This window comes from Clarias gariepinus, chromosome 20, assembly GCF_024256425.1.
Source record: "Clarias gariepinus isolate MV-2021 ecotype Netherlands chromosome 20, CGAR_prim_01v2, whole genome shotgun sequence".
Classification (NCBI taxonomy): Eukaryota; Metazoa; Chordata; class Actinopteri; order Siluriformes; family Clariidae; genus Clarias; species Clarias gariepinus.
In genome coordinates, this window is record NC_071119.1 from 1,699,412 (window position 1) to 1,720,822 (window position 21,411).

A 21,411-nucleotide genomic window follows, 5' to 3' on the forward strand; every position below is an offset into this window, starting at 1 on the left:
TGTATCTACAGTACCACATTGCTGATAAGATATTATGTTTATTAGGAGTGTGAGGAGATCTCGTGGCACGTCTATCACTTATAGATTACTTGTTACATTAGAAAAGTAATTCAAGTATTTTAACATGTTACTTTGTAACACATTACACCCAACACTAGTCAACAATGCACACAAATTATGCTCGCAATTCAAGGTTCATACATCTAGTATATGTATATAGTGTTTTTCGTGTGTGTGTGTATATGTGTCTTTATAAACAAAACAAGAATTACACAGGTACAACGCTTAAAGCTGAACAAGTGTTTTTATTGAACTCTCAAGAGCTATTGAATAGACATTGGTTTTCTCCCTTTTTTACCTTCAGCTCTCCATCACATCCTCTCCAATACCAAAGGAATTTCTGTGCCTGTGACTCAAGCTTAACCTATAGATAATTACTGTATATTGCCATAGTTATTTATACAGTAAGTTCACATACATATGAACTTGAGTAACATCCTATTCTCAATCCATTAGGTTTAATATGAAGCTTTCCACAAGGTTTAGGAGTTTATGGGAGTTCTTCACCATTCTTTCGGGGCGCTTTGGTCAGGTCAGACATTGATGTTTGACGAGAAGTCCTGGCTTACAGTCTCTGCTCTAATTCATCTCAAAGGTCTTCTATCGAGTTATGGTCAACATTCTGCGCAGGCCGGGCAAGTTCGTCCACACCAAACTCCATCATCCATGTCTCTATCAACCTTGCTTTGTGCACTGGTGTGCAGATCACTACTGCACTAAAATCAATAACATAGTCAGCATACAAACTTAAGAATCTTTAAACATATAGTGGATAATAAGCAATGACAAAGTAATCATAAATAACTTTAATAATATATAATTATAGTTTCCAATACAACAATGTAAACCCAGGAGTCTCATTGATCAAAATGTGCTTAGAAAAGCTTCAGTAAACATCAGGGGGTCTATATTTACCACACATACCACATATGAACTACTCTTCTCAACAATTTCTTTCAAAACCCAGGACCATGTTCATGGCAGTGTGGTCCTTATAGACAGAAACTACATTAGCACAAGGTATATGATAAAAAAAGAAACTAAAATTTAATAGACTAAGTTTAATAGACACACACACAGACACACACACACACACACACACACACACACACACACACACACACACACCAATCAGCCATAACACTAAAACCACCTGTCTAATATTATGTTGCTCGTCTTGTGCCTCCTAAACAATTATAAAGGGCTCCAATATACCTCTGAACGTTACCTGTAGTATCTGGCACCAAACCATTAATAGTACTGTACATCTTTTAAGTCCTTAAGTTGTAAGGTGGACCTTCCGTGGATCTGACTGACTTGTTTTTCTAGCACATCCAAAAACTCATGATTAAATTGAGATCTGGAGAATTGAAAGGTAAGACAACCCTTTGAACTCTTTGTCAAGTTCCTCAAACCAATCTTAACCTTGTAATGGCAAGAGGCCACTGCCTTCAGAGACCACTGTTTGTGGTACAGTAACATTCACATGAATGACAGGACCCAACAGTTCCCAGAAAAATATTACCCAGAGCAACACACTTTCTCCACCAGCTTGTTTGCGTCCCAAACTGCATCTTGGTGCCATTTCTTCCCCAGGTAAGTGAAGCACATGTACCCAGCCATCCTTATGATGTAAAATATGTGCTTCTTAAGGCCATACCTCCTTATTCTGTTGCTCAGTGGTCCAACTCTAATGCTCACATGACAGTTTTGCAGAAGCTTTAGGTCGTGGACACAGGCCAACATAAGCCCCCCGAATGATCTTCAGCTGTGTAGCCCCATATGCAACAAACTGCAATGTATTGTGTGTTCTGACTCCATTCTATTGGAACCAGCATTCACTTTTTTCCAGTAGTCAGCACTACAATAACTCTTCTATTGCAGACTCTCCAGTCCAACCTTCAGTCCCCATGTGCAACTATGAGCCTTGACCTGCCATGACCTTTTCACTGGTTCAACAGTTGTCTTTTCTTTCAGAACTTTTGGTAGATCCTGACCCCTGCAGCCTGAGAACATTACACAAGAGCTAAAGTTTTGAACACATTCCAGCACAACACCTTTAAAGTGTGACAGTTCACTTGCTGTCTAATATATCCCAGCACAGACAGGTTCCACTGTAATGAGATCATTAATGTTAACCTATCAGTGGCTTTAATGTTAAGGCTGATCAGGATACAGTTCAGAAATATTGGAACAGTTTTGTGGCATTTGGCCTTTGTAGAGCACCACATTGAATTTAAAATTAAACACTCAAGATGTGAACAAGTCAAGAATTTCAGATTTATTTTAAGTGGTTTAAAAAAAGTGTAGCATTACCCTTTTTTAGAAATTACAGCCATTTTCATATTTACACCCCATTTTGGTGGCTCATAAATAATGCAACAAAAAAAAAACATTATTGCAAACACAAATATTGCCTTTAATGTTTGTATGAAAGTCTTGAACACATGGACATGACCAAATGCTGAGTTTCCTTCCTGAAGGTGCTTTCCCAGGCCCTTAATGTCTTCAGTCTTGTCTTTTGTAAGTGAAAGGCATGCTCTATTGGGTTGAGACCAGGTGACTGACTTGGCCAGTCAAAAATGTTACATTTCTTTGCCTTTGTAAACTCTTACAGTAGGTAGCTTTCATTTCATGTTTTTGGTCTTTATTCCTTTGTCATTTTTGTAGCATTTGGCCAAATCTGAGCATATCTGATCTGAATGTAACCTAATTGTATAGCTGAAGGTCATCAATAAACATCAGTAACCCAGTCTTATGGGCATCCCTATATGATATAGCACTGCCTCCAACATGTTTGACAGATCTTTGGATCATGAGCTGTTGTTTTCTTCTCCATACTTTTTTCTTCCCACCATTCTGATATAAGATCATTTTGATTTTATCTAGAACTGGGAAGGTTTTTTAAGTGTTTTCTGGCAAAGTCTCATCTCGCATTTTGCTTCTTGAGCATTACCAGTAGTTTGCATCTTGCTGTAAAGCATCTGTATTTACTTTCCAAAGCCTTTTAAAGTTCTTTGATTGTAGACTCAGGATGAGTCCTAATGAAGGCCTGCTTCACTTGCTTAAATACTTCTTTAGACCTCATGTTGATTGAACAGCTACCAAATGCATCACTTAGAACCACCTCAAGGCCTTGTATCTGCTTGATTAGTCATGGAGTAACAAGGGAACAGGCCCCGCCCACCAGGTTGCATTTCTTCAATTCATTATGAGCCACCATTAATGTGTGTGTTCAGTGTGGTGTACAGAGGCCAAATGACAAAAAGTTAAATTGTTTCAATATTAATAAAACTGAGTGTATGTGTAAGAACTTTCTTCACATGATTAAATGGCCTGTGATTATGATGTATTCAAGACGGCCATTGCAAAAGTTAAATCAGCGTCTTTTTCATTCTTCTCAGTTTTCTTTCTCATCGTGATGAGTTTAGGGTTCCTCACTAGGGTGTACATGAGAAGCCAGCGAGTGCGCACTCTCAATTGCACAGGAGGCTCTGAAAAACAGGAGTCAATAAAATGTGTATAATTACTGGATGGTCAGTACTGTAGGGTTAGCAGCAGATAGACCGTTTACAACAAGGTGAAGGTCAGGGTTATGAGGAGCTACTGTGTTACGATGTTCAGCTACACTAATACACATCGCAGCATTAAAAGTGCAGCATCTGTACATTCGTAAATCTTGTTGCACTGCGTAAATAGATAGTCACCTGAGTTTTTTAAAGTCTCGTCTGCTGGATCACACTGCAGTGAGTGTTTTTGCAGCAGGTGACAAAAACAGATCAGAACTGGATTACTGTGATGATGATCTGCTATGATCATTCCCACCCAGGTACAGTAACCTGAGAAATGATGAAATAAAAACAAATGAAGGAAAATTCATGGTAATACTATTGTGTAAAGTATTCATAAGATACAGTAAATTGCACAATGATGTCATATTGCTATGAAAGCTAAAGAGATCCCCTAAAGAGAGCCTATATCAGCGAGAGACGACAGCAGACACAATCAAAACGCTGGAATTAATAAGGTTTGGTCATACTTGCGTCAAATTTCTGGAAGCCCTGTGGCATTAATGCTCTTTCGATACGCGGAAGTAACATCAACCCCACGACGGCACTTTTGAGTACGCGCATCACGCAGCTCATTAAGCCCAAGATCATGTTAAAGAAGAAGAGGAAGTAGTTGAGGTTGTGGAAGATCTTCCTGTGGAGAAGGGAAAGAGTAGTGAACAGGAAGTGGAAAATTCTGGACCGGAGTTTCAGCACATTCATAACGATTCTTTGGAAAAATCTATTAGTTAAAATAAAACGGAAAAAAAAACACGTTTGCATTGTTTACGATTATTGATCTCACCTGTTGTCTAGTGCTAACGGCTTTTCTTTATCCAGGGGAGATTTTTTATCTTGCAGGAAAAATATGTGGATGAAAAGGCGCTGAAGCGTCATTACAACCAGCATAATGAAGAAATTCGCCCTGTTTCCATACAAATACAGGAACCAGTTATAGGACTGCAGTTATAGATCCACTTAAACGTTCACTGTGAACCGAGTTCTAATAAATGAAACATTTTGATTTGTTTTGTCTGGTTTTAGATAGAACATATAACAGTAAGATTTTAAAACAGTTAAAAAACACTATACTTCCCACTATCCTTACTTTTTTTTCACCTAAAGTTTTTCTCTTGTTATCTGACCGGACTGCGTTCTTAAAAACGTGACCTACAGTATATTTCAGGAAGTGAACGTTACTATAAGTGTTAGCAAATAACAGACAGCAGCAATACTGTAAGTTGTTTTGGTTTCATAAACATTGCTAGATTGATACACTATAATAAAATGAGTCTTTAATGGACTAATGGAGTTTAACTTACATAACGATCATCAGGTTAATCAGCCAGGGAAGAAACCCTTTAGTCTGTATGGGGTATATAACCAAATACACAAACGCCATGCCACCGACAAACATCGCCAAATGTACGAGCAAGTAACCTGAAAAGCAACAGGAAACAATATCATGTAGAAGGATACAAAAATATGTCAAAATCCATTAACTTCTTTCCATTTTTGTAATTATGATTAACATTTATCAGTGCACTTACCCCACAGCGTGAAGGCAATCTGAAAGCCAGGGTACTTTAAAAGCCCACACTGCAGAAGAGATAACACTAGTCATTTTAATCAGCAGGTACAATGTGCTCAACATGTTGTTTAACTTCATGTCTGTGTATCAATTCATTTCCTGTTAATTGTTCCTCATTAATGCTTTCAGCTATTTTCTGGTCGTTATCAGGCGCATGCACTTCCCTGTAATTACTTCTTCTGTTATTATATCTATCATTGGTGCATATCAGGTTCACTGATGTACTGATGAAAGTGTTTTATACAACGTCGGACTAATCAAACATTCAGTTTCACAACTGACCACTAGGGGCTGGCTCCAAAATCGAGTCCTATATTAAACTTTACAACATGGTACATGGTACCAAAAATAGCAAGTTTCTATAGCTAGAATTTGCATTTATGACAATTGTATAGGGGTAAATTTTAATGTAAAAAAGTGATATTAAGTTATGTAAACATGTTCGTAACAGAACAGCCAGGATCTATTTGTTCTGCCCATTTGTGGATTAACTGGAGGTTTGTGACCATAGCACCCACTGTTAAGCTTTAGCTCACGGGTGGCATCATGGAGGCCTTGATCAGATCATATACAGTCTATAGTAATAATCTACACTGTCAGGATAAAAAAATATTACAACAAGAAGAAGAACCTGCGCATCACCACCATCATCAAGAAGGTGCAATACTTCCTAAAGTTTAACGAAGCAGCTGCTGATGAACTTCTAATTCATCCAAAATATCCTCACCACACTGACCTGAACTAGTCTAACAAACAAAAAAGCATGCACTCACTCACCAAACTAACAGCAGGAGTCGGGTTATACTTCCGCGGTAAGTATTTTTTCTCTCCGGCCCACACTGATTTGATGTGCTTCCTGTCAATTAAATAATGCATAAAAAGTATAGTTAATTATACAAATGTATTTGGCTTTAAATATAAAATTATTCATTAGAAGATATAAATCTAGAATATTTATGACATTGTGCATTATACAGTATTAATGGCTCATTTTAACATAGTAACAGTTAATTTACTGGGATTCTGTATGTTTGATATTCAGTTGATTTTTGTGTGTGTACCTGTAAAAAACCAACACAAGGATAATGTGGATCACAGATGAAAATGTGCCACAGCCGGAGGACACGTACCAGGTGTCTGACACGAAAACATGCACAATTTAATGAACAAAAATCAATAAATAATGTTAGCTGTTTTGAAAGCTTTTGAGTTTATAAAATCTAATTCAAATTAAATTCAAATTCTATTTGTCACATACACAATTATAAGTGCTTACAGTATACAACCGCCCATAACCTTAAAAAACAAGATTATCAATAAAGAATAAATTATGAGAATAAAATATAGAAAAACTTCAGCTGGACAAAAAATAGATGATATGGCTGTACACATATGGAAAATACAAGAAATAGAATTTAAATAGAAATGTAAATATGCATGAATGTAAAGATATAATGACCATAAATGTGCAAAAGTGTGCAAAAATGAAATAGAAACGTCTAGACTGAGTGCAAATGTGAAGGAATGAGTAAATGTGTAACGTCCATAAATTGTCCCTAAATGTCCATAAGGTGCCGTGTGCAAAAAAGTGTTATTCCTGTGTGGCGTTGAAATGTGATTTTACTGCTGTACTATTTTAAGTAGTAAAAAGTGTAAAAGCAAATGAGATCCTACACTTGGCATAGTTCAGGTGTTGGATGAAGACAGTTTGGTTGAGAAGGACACTGAGGTATTCGTCATACAGTTCAGATGAGAGAGTGACGAAGTAAAAAGTAATGACCTGCTCCAATAGCACCATCTACAGGACAAAATACAGACTGGGTTAGGGTTAAACCCCCTTAGCCACCCCCCATCACCCAACCCCCCCCCCCCACACACACACACCCTACCAAGTACAAACTGAAGAATGAGAGCACGACGGTGGTGATCATCCTGTTGGGGAATTTAAAGTACGGATCCCATTCATACACTTTCCTTTGGAACCAACTCTTCTGCACAGACCTGCAGCGTAACACAAAACGAGGCTTAAACAGCTCTGTGCACGTTTCTGCACGTGTGTGAGTGAATATGTGAGTATGTACCTCTCAGACGGCCGTCGCAATAATCTCTTTACATAATCTAACTGCTCCTTCTTCACTTCCTCCTGCAGAAGACACATCATTTACCCCAAACTGCACAACGAATGGTGAACGTGACACCCAGGACTTGTTCAATTAATGCTTTTCTCACCTGTCGTTTAAGTTTCTTTAGGCGGATCAGAACATCCTTCACCATCTGAAATCCAAACCGACACATCAGCAGCCCCAAACACAGTAACTGTGGGACATCTAGTAACTACACACACACACACACACACACACACACACACACACACACGTTTTTGTTATGCAAAATAAGTGGTTTAAATATACAAAAAATATACAAGACAATAGATCAGGGTTTCATGTTTAATGTAGAACACAAGCATCTTTGGTAGCAAACTCAAAGCTTATTTATAGGTGAGCGAAAGTATAAGGTGAGAACAAATGGTTCTAAATAAACCGAAAGTAAATAGCGATTAGTATTTGGTTATAGACCCCTCGCAGCTTCGTACAGCTGTGGCTGGTTTAGGATGTTTCACCTTTCAGTCTCAATCAACATGCTTACTTAAGTTAGGGTTTACTTTATAATTGGGTTAAAATGACATCGGTACATTTTACTCATATTATAGTGGATGCAAAGCGTCCTGTGTGATCTAGAAGCAATAACCTGTGTTCTGTACAGTGATTTATTATTAGCTCTACATACAGGACGCCGCACTTACCCACTCATAGTCTTGGAAAAAGGCTTTTAAACCACCTTTGTCTGCTGTTGAGTTACTGCACCAGAGTAACTCAAGCAACTGCACAATGAACCTAAAACACACACACACACACACACACAGGAATCTATCTGTATTATATATATATATATATATATATATATATACACACACAGATAGATAGATAGATAGATGGATAGATACATATTTGTGTGTGTGTGTGTGTGTGTGTACCAGAAGATTGAATACAGCAGGCCCAGAACTCCTCCCAGCAGTTGATGTGGTGTTGATAGGCAGGCAAATAATGGCATACAGGCGATGCCCACCTTCAGTGCTGCCAACATGTACACAAATACTAACACACACACACACACACACACACACACATACACACACACACACACACACACAGAAAATGTCACTTGTCCACGATCAAGCAGGCTGTTTATAACCTCTCTTTTCTTTTTTTAATGCTTGCTCCTTGTGTTCCCTTTCAAAGTTACACTCGATGCTGCATGAATGCGCTATGGGAACGTTTCCTCGTGACCGGTTGTGAAGCACGTGTGTGTCAAACACGGCAAATATTTTGGCTTATACAGTATAACCTCGGTCAGGTGACGTCAGCCGATGAAGTGCACTAAGCTTGCGGGTTATAAATAGGAGTAAACCGGAAACATCCTCAGATCTTTTTGTCTTCAGGATCCACTTTATGAGTGTGCGTGTGTGCAAGCACTCAGACACGAGTCCGTCCCTCCGCGTAGAAGAATATCTCACTGAGGGCAATCTCCTCGCTTTCTGTTTTCAGTGTTTGAGGAAAGAGCACGCTATCCTCGGGCTTGAGGGAGCAGGTAAGTATCGTGATTTCTCCCTATTAAAGTCCCTCGCGCTCGGCTCACCGCTTTTAAAATGAAACCGCGGCACATTTTTCGTGTGCATATCTGGCAGAATCGAGTGGGCGGAAGAAACTTTCTCTCTCGCCTCTGCCGAGATAGAAACTATCATTTCAGAGTGCTCCTCTAATGATGAGCGAGCGTATCAGTTGTTATTAGAGATGGTAACACGCGCGGTCGAACGCGTACACCTTGATTCGCTGTAAAAAATAAATAAATAAAAAAAATCCCCCAAACACTCAAAGTTAGACCACAGGTTTCTGTCTGGTGGCGGAGGAGGGGACTCAATGATGACCCCTTCTGTTCCTGGCGACCTCCATGAGTTAACTCTTTCATGGAATAAGCCGTATTTATCCCGTGTTTTTGTGCTATTGACATTGATTTGTTCCGATGTCATTGATAAAAGCGCGGTCCTTTATGATGATTTCCTTCCTCCCATGTTTTAGGATACCGAACATCTAACACACCCATGTAGCTGAAGTGTAAAAATTTGTGCACCTTCTAGAGAGGCCGGCAGCAGGAAACCTACTGCTAGGTATGTCTCTTTAGGTACGAAGCACTGTGGAGGACCAGCACCCTCAGGAGGCCATGGATCAATCTCTGCCATCACTGGTGTTTCGGAGAGCAGCAGTTTCTAGTGAAACGTTAGGTGTTTGCTTACTTAGGACGAACATCTAACCCCTGTCTAATCTTACATATCATAAGTTTCACATAGGATTACCCTAAAGGAGATTAAGGGTCTCATGGCAGCTTCCAGTTTCCACAGCGATACCCTTAGACCTTCTGCACTTGAGATCATTCCAGTTGTGGCTAAAAGCCAGGGGATTTCGCCCAAGGGCCAATCCCCTGAGGCAATAAGGGTTACGCGCCGAGAGCTTTGTACCCTCTCTATGGAGCTAGCGCCTCGGCATCGACATGTCACCCTAGCTCACCTTGTTTTCTTTAGGATGGGGTTTCAACACCACGAAAAGTGTTCTCTTTCCTACACAAAGTATGACATTGTCATGTGGGATCCAACAGCAATGCGGGCACAGCTGTCTCCTGCATGCATCGAATCCATTTTTAACACTCTAAAGGAGTTCAAGCTAGTCCAGGAAGTAACTATCACCATTTTCAGTGGTGGTTAAGTGCCGGATTTCATCCAAGGGCCAGTCCCCAGAGGCCATAAGGGTTACGCGCCAAGAGCTTTGTACCCTCTCTATGTGGTTCAGACCCTCGTCCTTGACTCTGGGTCCCACTCTAGGTCCGTGTTGTGGTCGCAAGCTAGCAACAATCTAGTTGTTCTCGAAGCCTCTGTCCTCCGCCATTACAGAACCGGAGCAGTAAGACTTCATTCACTGTGTCCAGTTCATGCTCTTCAAAATTTACAGCACACCAGCGCACTAGCCAGTGGCGTAAATCAGAGCAGGTTTTCATATGTCATGGGAGATGCTAGTGCCCTAGCCTATGAGGCGCATGGCACACTTCGCCTCTAGTGATTAGGGCCCATTTGACCAGGAAGCTTTCCTCATCAGATGCTCCAGCTAGAGAGGCTCCCAAGTGTGTCATGCAACAGGTTGCCTTTTCCGAAAGACATTCATCAGGCTTCATAGTTGGGGGCCAGGCTCGCGGGTCCTCGAGTCAGCATCCCAAAACTATGTCTAAGACTCCTTGGGGGAACTGTACACACCACACAACCCTGGGGGTCCAGACACTTGCAGTGTGGCGGAGTGGGTATTCTCGTTCCCATAGCGTTTTCACGCAGCATCGAGTTTGAAAGGGGACGTCTTTTGAAAGGGAACGTCTCGGGTTACTTTGCTGTAACCCTGTTCCCTGAAAAAGTGGGAACGAGATGCTGCGCTTCAATGCCGCACTGCAGTCGTGACTGGACATCCTTCAGACAGGATTGACCTGAGGATGTTTCCGGTTTACTCCTATTTATAACCCACAGGTGCACCTCACCAGCTGACGTCACCTGACCAAGGTTATATAAGCCAAAATATTTAGCTTGTTTGACACACACGTGCTTCACAACCGGTCACAAGGAAACGTTCCCATAGCGTTTTCACGCAGCACCTCTTTCCTGCTTTTTCATGTGCTTTACTGTTTGCCTTCATAATGTGGTTTACTGCGTGCCTTTTTGACTTCTGGAAACCTATTTTATTTTTGTTTTGCCTCTTTTATTTGGGACTTTATATTATTCTTTGATTTGATTCCTGTTTAGTTGATCTTCAAAGACAGAGATGTCACTGTGGATATGATTGTTTACTGTATACTGACTGACCTGGCGAATGCCGCATTTAGAATAAAGGCACACTGCAGAGAAATCCTGCATAACACGCTCAACCACTTTCATCACTTAGATGACATACTAAAATTTTTTACCTTAGTCATGTGTCATGGCGTGCGCCTGTAATAGGCGTGCGCCCAAATCTAATAACGCTCCTTGCTCATGCCGAAGCTTACTCTTTGGGAAATAGGCATGGCTGATGAGATATCTTCATTAATGATGCTGGGCTTCTCCCCATGCTATAAAACACAGCAGGGACTGTAGCTCAGGGTCTGTTGGCCTACTTGGACTTACAGATGTGGCCATTAACAATGCACGCCTTTTTCCGTGAAATCCCACGAGCAACATTCGGGAATTTAAATAAATGTGCTGTGCTTCACTGAATATCTGCCAGATGGCGCATGGAAGGACTTTATCTAAAATCCAGAACAAGTACAACGAAGAATTGTGTATAATTATAATGTTTCATGTAAGCAAACATGAATTTTATTTTGTTTTACAATAGATCTTCCATGATGAATGTGTGTCTATGTGTTTCATATTATGTTTATAATGATGAAATGTGATGCCCAAAATTGTGCTTAAAAATCATAATACAAATGAAGGGCTTGAGGCTTTTTTAATAATAATCATGCTTTATTGCACTTGCATTCTTAATAGACAGATCTGTACTAAGCTGAGTGTGTGATGGAAGCGTGCAAAAACGCGATAGAGCGGCATTCACACAGTGCAACAGAACGAGCTCCAGGGACTTCTAATAGGCGAGTGTAAGGTGCTTTTGATCTTCGCAGCATGGACAGCCACGAGTTCACTGCCAGAGTAAGCTTTTTAACTCTCACATGGAGCTGGATTCTCGTGAATCTGCCGCCAAGGAGGAAAAAGCCACAAGGACATACACATCACGGCCATTGTTCCCAGCCAGGGAAAGCCGCCCAGCGCCCGGCTGCGCCCACAGAAAGAGCTGGGAGGGGCCGGTCTGAGCATCCCCAGAGAGCAAAGCCAGCACGAGCAAACTGCACAAAAGCTGTCCACGTGGCCCCATTATGCCACTCTGTCCGAGGCCACTGATCACCAGCATGTCCCCCAAGCCAGCAGAGCACTGCACACCAGACTTGCATGTGCTCATCACATTTTTCTTTCCCTTTCTTTTTGTCCTCCCTCCTTTAACCTTTTTCTTCCCAATTTTCCTCAAATAAATGACCCTTTTTTCCTGTGATACCTTGTCTTGTGTTTGTGCTTTATGGTGGCGCCTGTGCAAAACAAGTTGAACCCATTACACATGCCCAGCAAGTCTCTCAACAACTTTTGTGGAACTATTGCACAGAGACCATAGAAATGCAAGTTTTACAAAGGTCTTCTTCTTCTGGTTCAGAGTTTATAGATAAACCCCATGAAGCACTTTACCCACACACTCTTCTGTGAAAAAATCCAGCCCTTCACTAGATGTTCAGGGAAAACAGGAAAGGACCAAGTACTGACCTTTGTGGTACACTAGTAGGGAGTCTGCATGGGGCAAATGTGAATCCCCTCTATGTCACCTTACTGTATATGACCTATCTTTTAGGTAGGGAGCAAACCGTTGTTTTGCCGTGCCACAGACTTCAATGCCTGCAAGAATAGACAAGAGAATCACATGGTTCACTGTGTAAAATGCAGTTGAGGTCCAGGAGGGTGAGGACAGATAACAGTCCAGCCAATCTATAGCAGCATAGAGCCTCTCGGTGTCTCTGTGGAGTAAGCTGCTTTGAATCCAGTTTGGTTGGGATCATCGGGGTTGTTCTGTGAGAGATGAATAGACATTCGTTTGTAAACATTCCTTTTAAGAATTACTAGGCGATAGATCCAGATGCCTGCTGGATCCAGAAAAAGTTTCTTGAGTATGTGAGTAACCCTTCCCTTCTTAAAAGCAGCAGGAACATAAACAGATGATATGGCATGGTTAATGATGGTTGTGATGGAGTTGTTTGGGTGGAAAATCCAGCTTAGGAAGGGAAGGAAATGTCCTGAAGTTCTGCTGTAAAGGTTAGGTTGGTAGCAAAAGTCTAGCTGATTGCTGCTATTTTTCTGTCATAGAATATGGCAAAGACATTAGTAGTCTGTTTCAGTGAGTATCCAGGGACAAGTTGTACCCTAAATCTCATTAAGAGGAATTTTGCCAGATCAGCAAAGAGGCTGATACACAGGGATTTAATGGAGCTTGTATCTCTTGCACAAAGATACAAAGGAAGTCCTCAATTCATTACCCATCTCAAATGACATAAGTACAAAATATCATTATATAACAGTACCAAGCACCTATCAAGGTATTTTTAATGTTATTAATACTTTATAGATTCTCCAAGGCATGCCTTTCGATCCAACAGCTTAAGGAAAAATGCAGGTAGGGACCCAACTCAATTTTTTTATATGGATGAAAGGTCTGCATAAACTGCCATTCCTCCCATTTGTTCAATGTGCTGTAAAGGGTCAAGCCATCTAGACCAAACCTACCTTCCATGTTTCCCCACCTCAAACTCATTGTCACCAGCCCCTTTACCTATTATTTGTTTACAACATCTTAATGATGGCCATTTGCCTATCACTTGTGTAGTGTGGTGGTATATCTAGTATAGTACTTGAAGGCCTGGGAGTGTAATGGTCTAGAAGAACCCTCCTCCAATGTCATCATGATCATGATCATTGGCCAGGGCCATGCCAGGAGCTGTTCCTAGGAGGATACAGGGTGTTGTTGGGGCAAGGTTCTGTTAGGAACATATCCTTTAGATGCTAACTGGAGTAATTCAGCATTTGTATATTTAAATCTTGTCATTGTCTGTAAAGCTTTTCAGTCATCCATGTAAAGTTATCTGAAAGTTGAGTCATGTCAGCTGGACTACTTTGTTGTTTTGTCAAAACATTTGACTACACATCTAAGTAGCTTCTTCAGTCGGAGGAAAGTAGGTAAGATTCCCTCCCTGCTTGTATATTCCAGGGTAAAGGATCCTCTTTTAATTTGATAGGTGAACAATGAGAAGGGGGAGTCCTTAGAGACTGGGGAGAGAGGTTTGTTATTAAGAAGGTGCAAATATGGGGAATCTTAATAAATCCCCCTAAACTGAAGAAGCTACTTGGATAATGAGTAAAATTTTTCGAACTAACAAGAAAAAAGTTCAGTTGGCATGACTCAGCTCTCAGAAAACTTTGTTATTGTTTTCACTTGTTCCGTATTTATCTATCCTTGGCTTTGTTCATAGCTCTTGCCATCATGTAAGTAGCAAGTGCCTGCCTTTAACTGTTGTTACGAAGTAAACTTATTTGTTCAATGGGTGGATTTATTTATTTATTATTATTATTATTATTTATTTTTTATTTTTTATTTTTATTATTTTATTTTTTTGCATTTTTGTTAAATCTATCTGGAGTAAAACCTTACTTTAAATTTCATCCTCTATCTGTGTTTTCTGGAATCTCTCTGCATTAAAGTTCAGCATAGCCAGTGGAGAAGTTGTTCGTTGATGAGACATCATTAATGTCACCCAAGTGTGATCCTGTCCAGGGTCACCAACTCTTACAGGAGTGTTTATTTTAAAGAAAATCACCACAAGTACTCTTTTCAAGCAAAAAAAAAAAAAAGAAATCTCAACAAATAAATTGTCATATCATAATTAAAAGGTATAACAATAATAGAAGTACTAGTCATAATACTGAAAGTGTGTGTTAAAGTGTGTGTTGTACCTGATAGATAAGATGGCAGTGTAAAGGGAAGTGGGTTGGTGATGCCCAAGATCAGACTGACCATGTTTTGGACCACAGAACCAAAAACTAAGGCGAAGAACCACCGGGTGTCCGTTGTGCTCGTAAAGTCCACAGGTCTAACACACACACACACACACACACACACACACACACACACACACACACACAAAGAATTCATTAAAAGCTGATTTTCTGTATCGTAGGTGGAGTCAGAGGGGATGAAGCTTGAGGTTGTCACAGCTTGTAATGAAACTCACACCACGACTCCAAACCGGCCACTTAGACATGGCACTTTCCTCTCACAGGCGCAAGTCCTCTTTCTGCGCTCTACAAGTGCCAACAGTAGTATAATTACCGCCTACACACACACACACACACACACACAGATTTAACATAAATTACATTAAATGTATTTACATATACACCCTCAAATATTTAAAAAGATCAGTTTTATTTAATATTTACTATGTTTTTTTAGTTAAAAATTATTTTTGTTTACGTGCATAAATAAATTACAGTGTTTTTTTGTGGAAATTCACAAACGCTAAACATTTCTGCATACAAGAAAATAATCTCCGCTAGGGTGTTCTATCTTTAAAACTGATAGATCTAATAAAGAGTTTTAAAAAAGTGTGTTCAAGTCAAAGTGGGACTTTTGACAGAAAAACAGAACACCGTTATGAGAGTAAAGACGTCCTGGATTTCTCTATGTAATCCCCTGCTACACTAATGACTTATCCTAGTATTTTTCTAGTGATTGGATACCATCAAGGTAGAAAGTTTTCTCAGTAGACCAAACCCATGATTATATCATGTGCCAGCTTCATGTCTGAGACGCCGGCCTCCCTGGAACTCCTTTAATAGCCCAAACATGTGGGAATGGCATGAAGCGAGGTCAGTACAGGAGAAGTGGCAATAACTCCTAGCCATGTGCAAGTGGTGATGGTGAATGATTTATAAATGAAACAGTTCGTACAGACAGATGTGCCTTTTCCACAAGTCGGTGAAACGTTATCTGTTGATTTTTACGGATCAGGTTTTCCACTCACACATGCGTACAGGAATGAGGGCAGTAGGCTCAGCGCCATCATTCACATTCTTTAAAACATTTCAAATGTTTTATTGGGGCTCTTCTTACGGTATACTGTGCTTGGGGTGTTCTTTAAATGTCAATTACCTTTAAACCTTCATTCACCAGACATTTCATTAAAAGTCCCAGTTTCACTTGAACACCACTTGTATATTTGTCCATAGCAGGTCTACTCTAGAATTTTATAAAATATTGTATTCAAGAGGTACTTACAGCGGGTATCAGAGTGACATTCAGAAAATTCTGGTCATAGTTCTCACACTCGGGCTTTATAATTGTCTCATTGCTTAAAATGTAGATGTGGGCGGGAGAAAGAGAGAAACATTTTTATAAATACTATATAAGGAAGCATTTAAGCTGTGAAATATTAAGTTATACACATTATTCATTATTATTATTAATAAAATATTATATTATATATTAATAATGTAATACTTATAGTTACTGACATGACTTTAAATATAAAATCATATTTCTAAGTTATTATTAACAGTTATTATAAGCTGTGGAACAGAACCTGATATCAGTAGAGTTTTCATCAACTGGGATAAAATCTGTGAATGAATCCTGGTGGGAAAAAAAAGGAATGCGTGTAAAAGAGAGATAGAGAGGTGAAGTCTACAGCCCTTAAGTGTTCATTCTGTGTTCTTGTACTATTTTCATATTTCATTTACATTCATGGTATTAGGAGAAGGCCGTTATCCACAGCGATATGCAGAAGAAGAAAAAAAAACCTTGGAACAAATTTTTACCAATACCAGTTTCTATTTTATTTATTTATTTATTTATTTATTTTTATTGGGGGAGAAGGAAAAAGAAGTGAGAAGGGACTCTCTGTCTGAGGATCTGTTTAGTGTCAGCCAATGCACATATTTAAGCTTCTGGCCGGGTGTCCTGTGTCCTGGGTAAGAACTGGCATTCGAAACCACAGCTGTCATTAGCACAATAGAACCAGGACGGTATTTGAATTCATAGTAAAAAGCACAGGACCATTTATGAGATGATGTCATCGCCCACACCAGCTCGTCCTGACTGATTATACGTTTTACTTATGTCAAAGGAATTCAATCAAGATAAATGTAATTAATAACTAATACATCCTAATAAGCGGTGCATGGGTTAGCTGATCCTGATCCTGAGCTCGGTTTCATTCGGGTCTCACATGCGCGTGTGGGCTTAATTTGGGCTCGCGGATTCTCACCAACTCCTTCATTTCCTGATCAATATAACTATAGCTATAACACTATTCACACTGATAGGACGTATGGAGGCTTTGTTACAGCCCCAATCCCCAACTCCCCCTTTCCAATAAACACACACACACACACACACACACACACACACACACTCACACACACACACACACACACACTTTTGCATAGCCAAATGACCCAAGCTCAACATCATACCAAGAACTCTGGAGCTGTAAGGTGTGACCTCCTGCACTTAGGAGCATTAGTTTCTACAGTATGTCAGTAGTTTATCAGTTTAAACTTAAATATTACAAAAGATAAAAAAAAAAAAGTAAAGATCTAAATTGTGAATATAATAAAAGTGGATCTGCATTGCTCATGTTTGTATCATTGTTTTAAAATCAACAGTATTGTATAACAATAGATCAATCTGAAATCTTGGCTCAATTTGATTTAATGATCTTTAAACAATTTAATGATCCATCAGAGATTTGACATGTTTTTGACAGCTAGACCTTCCGTTTAGCTCATATATAGTATACTGTATTACATATTGGCAGATCTTGACTTTGTCTTTATTGTTAACATAGAGAAGGTCACTGTCAGTCAAATGATGCTGGTTTGTTTAACATCCAGTTTAAATTGTCCATTTCTCTATATTTAAAATCTATATATAAAAAATATGTTCTTACTTTGTTTTTCTATCTGTTTGTTCATAAAATGCAGTCGGAACAGGTTAAATATAAAACAAGACAAATAATTAGAATTGTTAAATAGGATGAAACTTGCTTTTAGTAACATAACACACACACACACACACACACACACACTGCCATTTTGGAAATGATGTCATTGGTAAACAAATGCATAGACTGTCACAGAACTGTACCAGGATGTTCATTAGATGTCAGTTATGGACTTCATGGGATGAAATGAATCACAAATGAAGTTGAATGAGGTACTTCCCAGTACGATGGTACATTTCCAGTGTAATCCTTTATAGCGTCGGTTTAAACTGGATAGATTTTGCTTGTTTTTTTAAAAGTAAAAATCTTGCATGTGGAAGTGATTTGTTGTGTATTTCCTTTGTTATTTACAGTATTTAAAACAACAATTTCTGTGGGAATTTAAAAGTAAAATAAATAACCTAAACTGATATTTATTGCGAACATACAGGAGGTCACTGTGAGCTGATAAAAGTTGATTTTACTGTATAAATTGTATTGTATATTTAATTTTATGGCTGCGACTGTATATTATTTTTAATTCTCTACGCTTTAAGGTGTGTCAGGCCTTTAAATACACTGCCATTAAATAGACACTCGCGTGCAATAGATATTTGTGACGTGGGCGAAACTGCACACAATACAGTACAGTGTAAACTTAAGACTATATATAAAAGTGTGTTTTCTTTGGTGAAGATTAACGAGAAACTCTCTGTCAGTGTTGTTTGCTCTGCGGGAACATAAAGCATACCTTTCCAGGTGCAGTCGTCATCAGCTAACGTACAGTAAAAGCGTTTTTATCATATTGAGATCATTTCTGTAAACATTCGCATTACAGGCTATAATTTAATTGTCATCTGACATGAATAGATTATAATACAAAATGTTGTATCCAGATGTGCTGATCCAGTTCACTTTTAGATTTTATTCGCTGATCTGAAGTTACTCTGCTCGCAGAATGCTGATTGAACCGTCTCAACCGAATCGGAACGCATTTAAGACTTACATTATCCATGTGCTCAGGTGTCCGGAAAAAGAGAACAAGCCTTTAAGATTGAGGAGGAAAAATACGTTCTTCAATTTTCCAAGATAAGAAAATAAAGAAACCCTTGTACTCCGTTGGAGGCAACGTGTGTGTGTGGGTGTGTGTGTGTTTGTGTGTGCAGATCTCAGAGTGAAGTGAAGAAAAGTAGAAAATAAAAGGGCACGTTTAAGCAAACACGAGTAAAGGGTGTGTCACTCCCACACTGCCACCCATTTTCCCATCATGTATGACTACATTCCATGATTCCATCACGTATGACTATCATACATTTCTTCTCTCCATCATGCGTGACGACCTTCCTACTAGTAGAAAATAAAAGGACATGTTTAAGCAAACACGAGTGGAGGGTGTGTCACTTCCACACTGCCAACCTTTTTCCCATCATGTGTGACTACATTCCTTTATCTTCACATTGCAGTGTTCATGAAATGTTCACAGAGAGAATGGATTCTTTATCAAGACAGTAAAGAAATAATATTAATACAGTGTTTTAAATCTATTCCTTTATCTATGCAGACAAATCTGAAAAAAACACACACAACTCTCTTATGGAACTATCCTATAGGAACACTTAGAAACACTTAGGCTGTGCGAGAGAAAACAACTTCAGCTGAACATTCTCATACAGTAAATGTTTCTCCAGCTACCTGAATTACATGTAGAGATGAAATGTCTTGATGGCGTACTCACTAAGGGAATGTGAACAGTGTTTATGTGCAAAATCAGGACTGGAGTGTTGATGGATTCTGGAGTGCTTGCTTCTGCATGGTTTTATGGCACAAGAAAATGCTGAACCTTCTGAAATCTTCTTTAATAAAAAGATCTTGGGGCAGACCTAATGATTTGATATAAAGAAATAGCTTCAGCATCATGGAGTAACCATGCAATAGGGGTCTGTCAGTAATGGACTAACAGGATCACTTTGGTCGTAAAACGCTTGTTTTATTTCAGTGCTAAAGTGTTGAAAAGGATGTTTTCAGGATGTTTTCCAGACAGCTGTGAGCTTACAAATGCAGCTAAATGACTTCTTATTAACAAACCGTTCAAAGTAAACACTGGTACAAATGTCAGAGATGAATATACATCCAAAGATCAGGTGATGAGCAAACAGGTATGGACTGGGCTGGGCAAACACGCAAACACAACACAAAAGAAGCTCTGACTGACTCATATTTCATATCTAACCAAGCATAGAATGGGACTGAATTATTGTCTCAGAAGAACAAGATGTCAAACCTAACCTAACCTCAAAGAGGGAGAAAAATACTTATTTCCGTCTCCTTTTTTCTGTTGTATTTCTGGCAGATTAAACACATGACAAACGCAATCCTCTGTGCGCATGTTAAGAAAGTTCTATACTAATTTAATGTTTTGTGAATGGAACCACGCATCTCCACACTGAATGATTGAGATCAAACAAATCTTTTGTTTGTTGAATTTTTTCCCAATTTTTTCCCTAATTTAGTCGTGTCCAATTCCTCCCCGTCACTAGGGGGCTCCACATTAAGGCTACTACTACCATTCAGCCGGGAGGGCGAAGACTATCACGTGTTTCCTCCAAACCGCGTGACGTCAGCCAACCACCAGTGACGTCTTTTCTAACTGCTCGCTCACGCACCGTTAGGGGCGGAGTAACACACTCGGAGGAAAGCGCTAGCCGCTCCTTCCGCGTGCGCGAGCTCACAGACGCCCCTGATTGGCCGTAGAGCTGTGATTAATGTGGGAGGCCCTCATCAAACTAATTTTAATGATAACCCAATTAAGGATATCCTAAGAAAATATTAAAAATGCAGTTTTTTTAATGATGATTTCATTTATTAAGTAAAAAAAAAACCTGCCTGACTCTATGTAAAAAAAAGTTGGATTAGGGTCTTTCTGAGAGTGAACAGAATATCAAGTGTGTGAAGTATAAGCACAGAGAAATAACGGTGGCCCAGAAAGGCAAATCATCTTTCCCGTATATGTGCATGTTTTTTCCCTTGTAAGTGTGTGATTTCTCCCGTTTGTGCGCAACTACTTTCTTCCGTATTTTGCAAGCTAAAAGCTAAAGCTAATGCACAAGGACGATGGTAGTGAGGTCAAAACACAACTGAACACGGAACGGTTCCGCTCCAGGACTATATATAAGGTTTATTATAGCGGGATTATGTCCAGGAATATAAGGTGAATTATAGCGGGGTAACGTCAACTACACACACTTACCAGCTAATGTTTAATATATAAAATGAATCAGATGTTACTGTTTTTGGCACCAATGATAACTTTGTAATGTCAGTTATTAAGGTGAATATAATCTCATTTAGACATTAAACACTGATGTAAACCATCAGCTTCATGGCGTCTCTGTGATAAACATCCACATATGGATTTATAAGCAAGCTAATATCACCGCTAGCGCTTAGCACACAGAAACTAGCTTGTTCATATATATTAGTATAATTGTGTATTTGGACACACATACATGA

General features: G+C 39.4%; 1 protein-coding gene across 1 annotated transcript; it reads right to left on the reverse strand.

The window, feature by feature from the left end:
- Positions 1–299: 299 nt before the first annotated feature.
- Positions 300–19,058, reverse strand: LOC128508308 (stimulated by retinoic acid gene 6 protein-like). The gene is made up of 19 exons (XM_053479576.1): positions 18,908–19,058; positions 16,501–16,550; positions 16,197–16,269; positions 15,151–15,251; positions 14,873–15,009; positions 8,234–8,354; positions 8,003–8,093; positions 7,429–7,533; positions 7,281–7,342; positions 7,089–7,200; positions 6,874–6,997; positions 6,261–6,336; positions 5,977–6,055; positions 5,159–5,207; positions 4,931–5,048; positions 4,414–4,533; positions 4,100–4,263; positions 3,768–3,899; positions 300–3,554 (listed from the first exon to the last, which is right to left on the reverse strand). The coding sequence occupies exons 1-19, from the start codon at positions 18,914–18,916 to the stop codon at positions 3,403–3,405; spliced, it is 1,875 nt and encodes a 624-aa protein (XP_053335551.1). The 5' UTR covers positions 18,917–19,058; the 3' UTR covers positions 300–3,402.
- Positions 19,059–21,411: the final 2,353 nt, after the last annotated feature.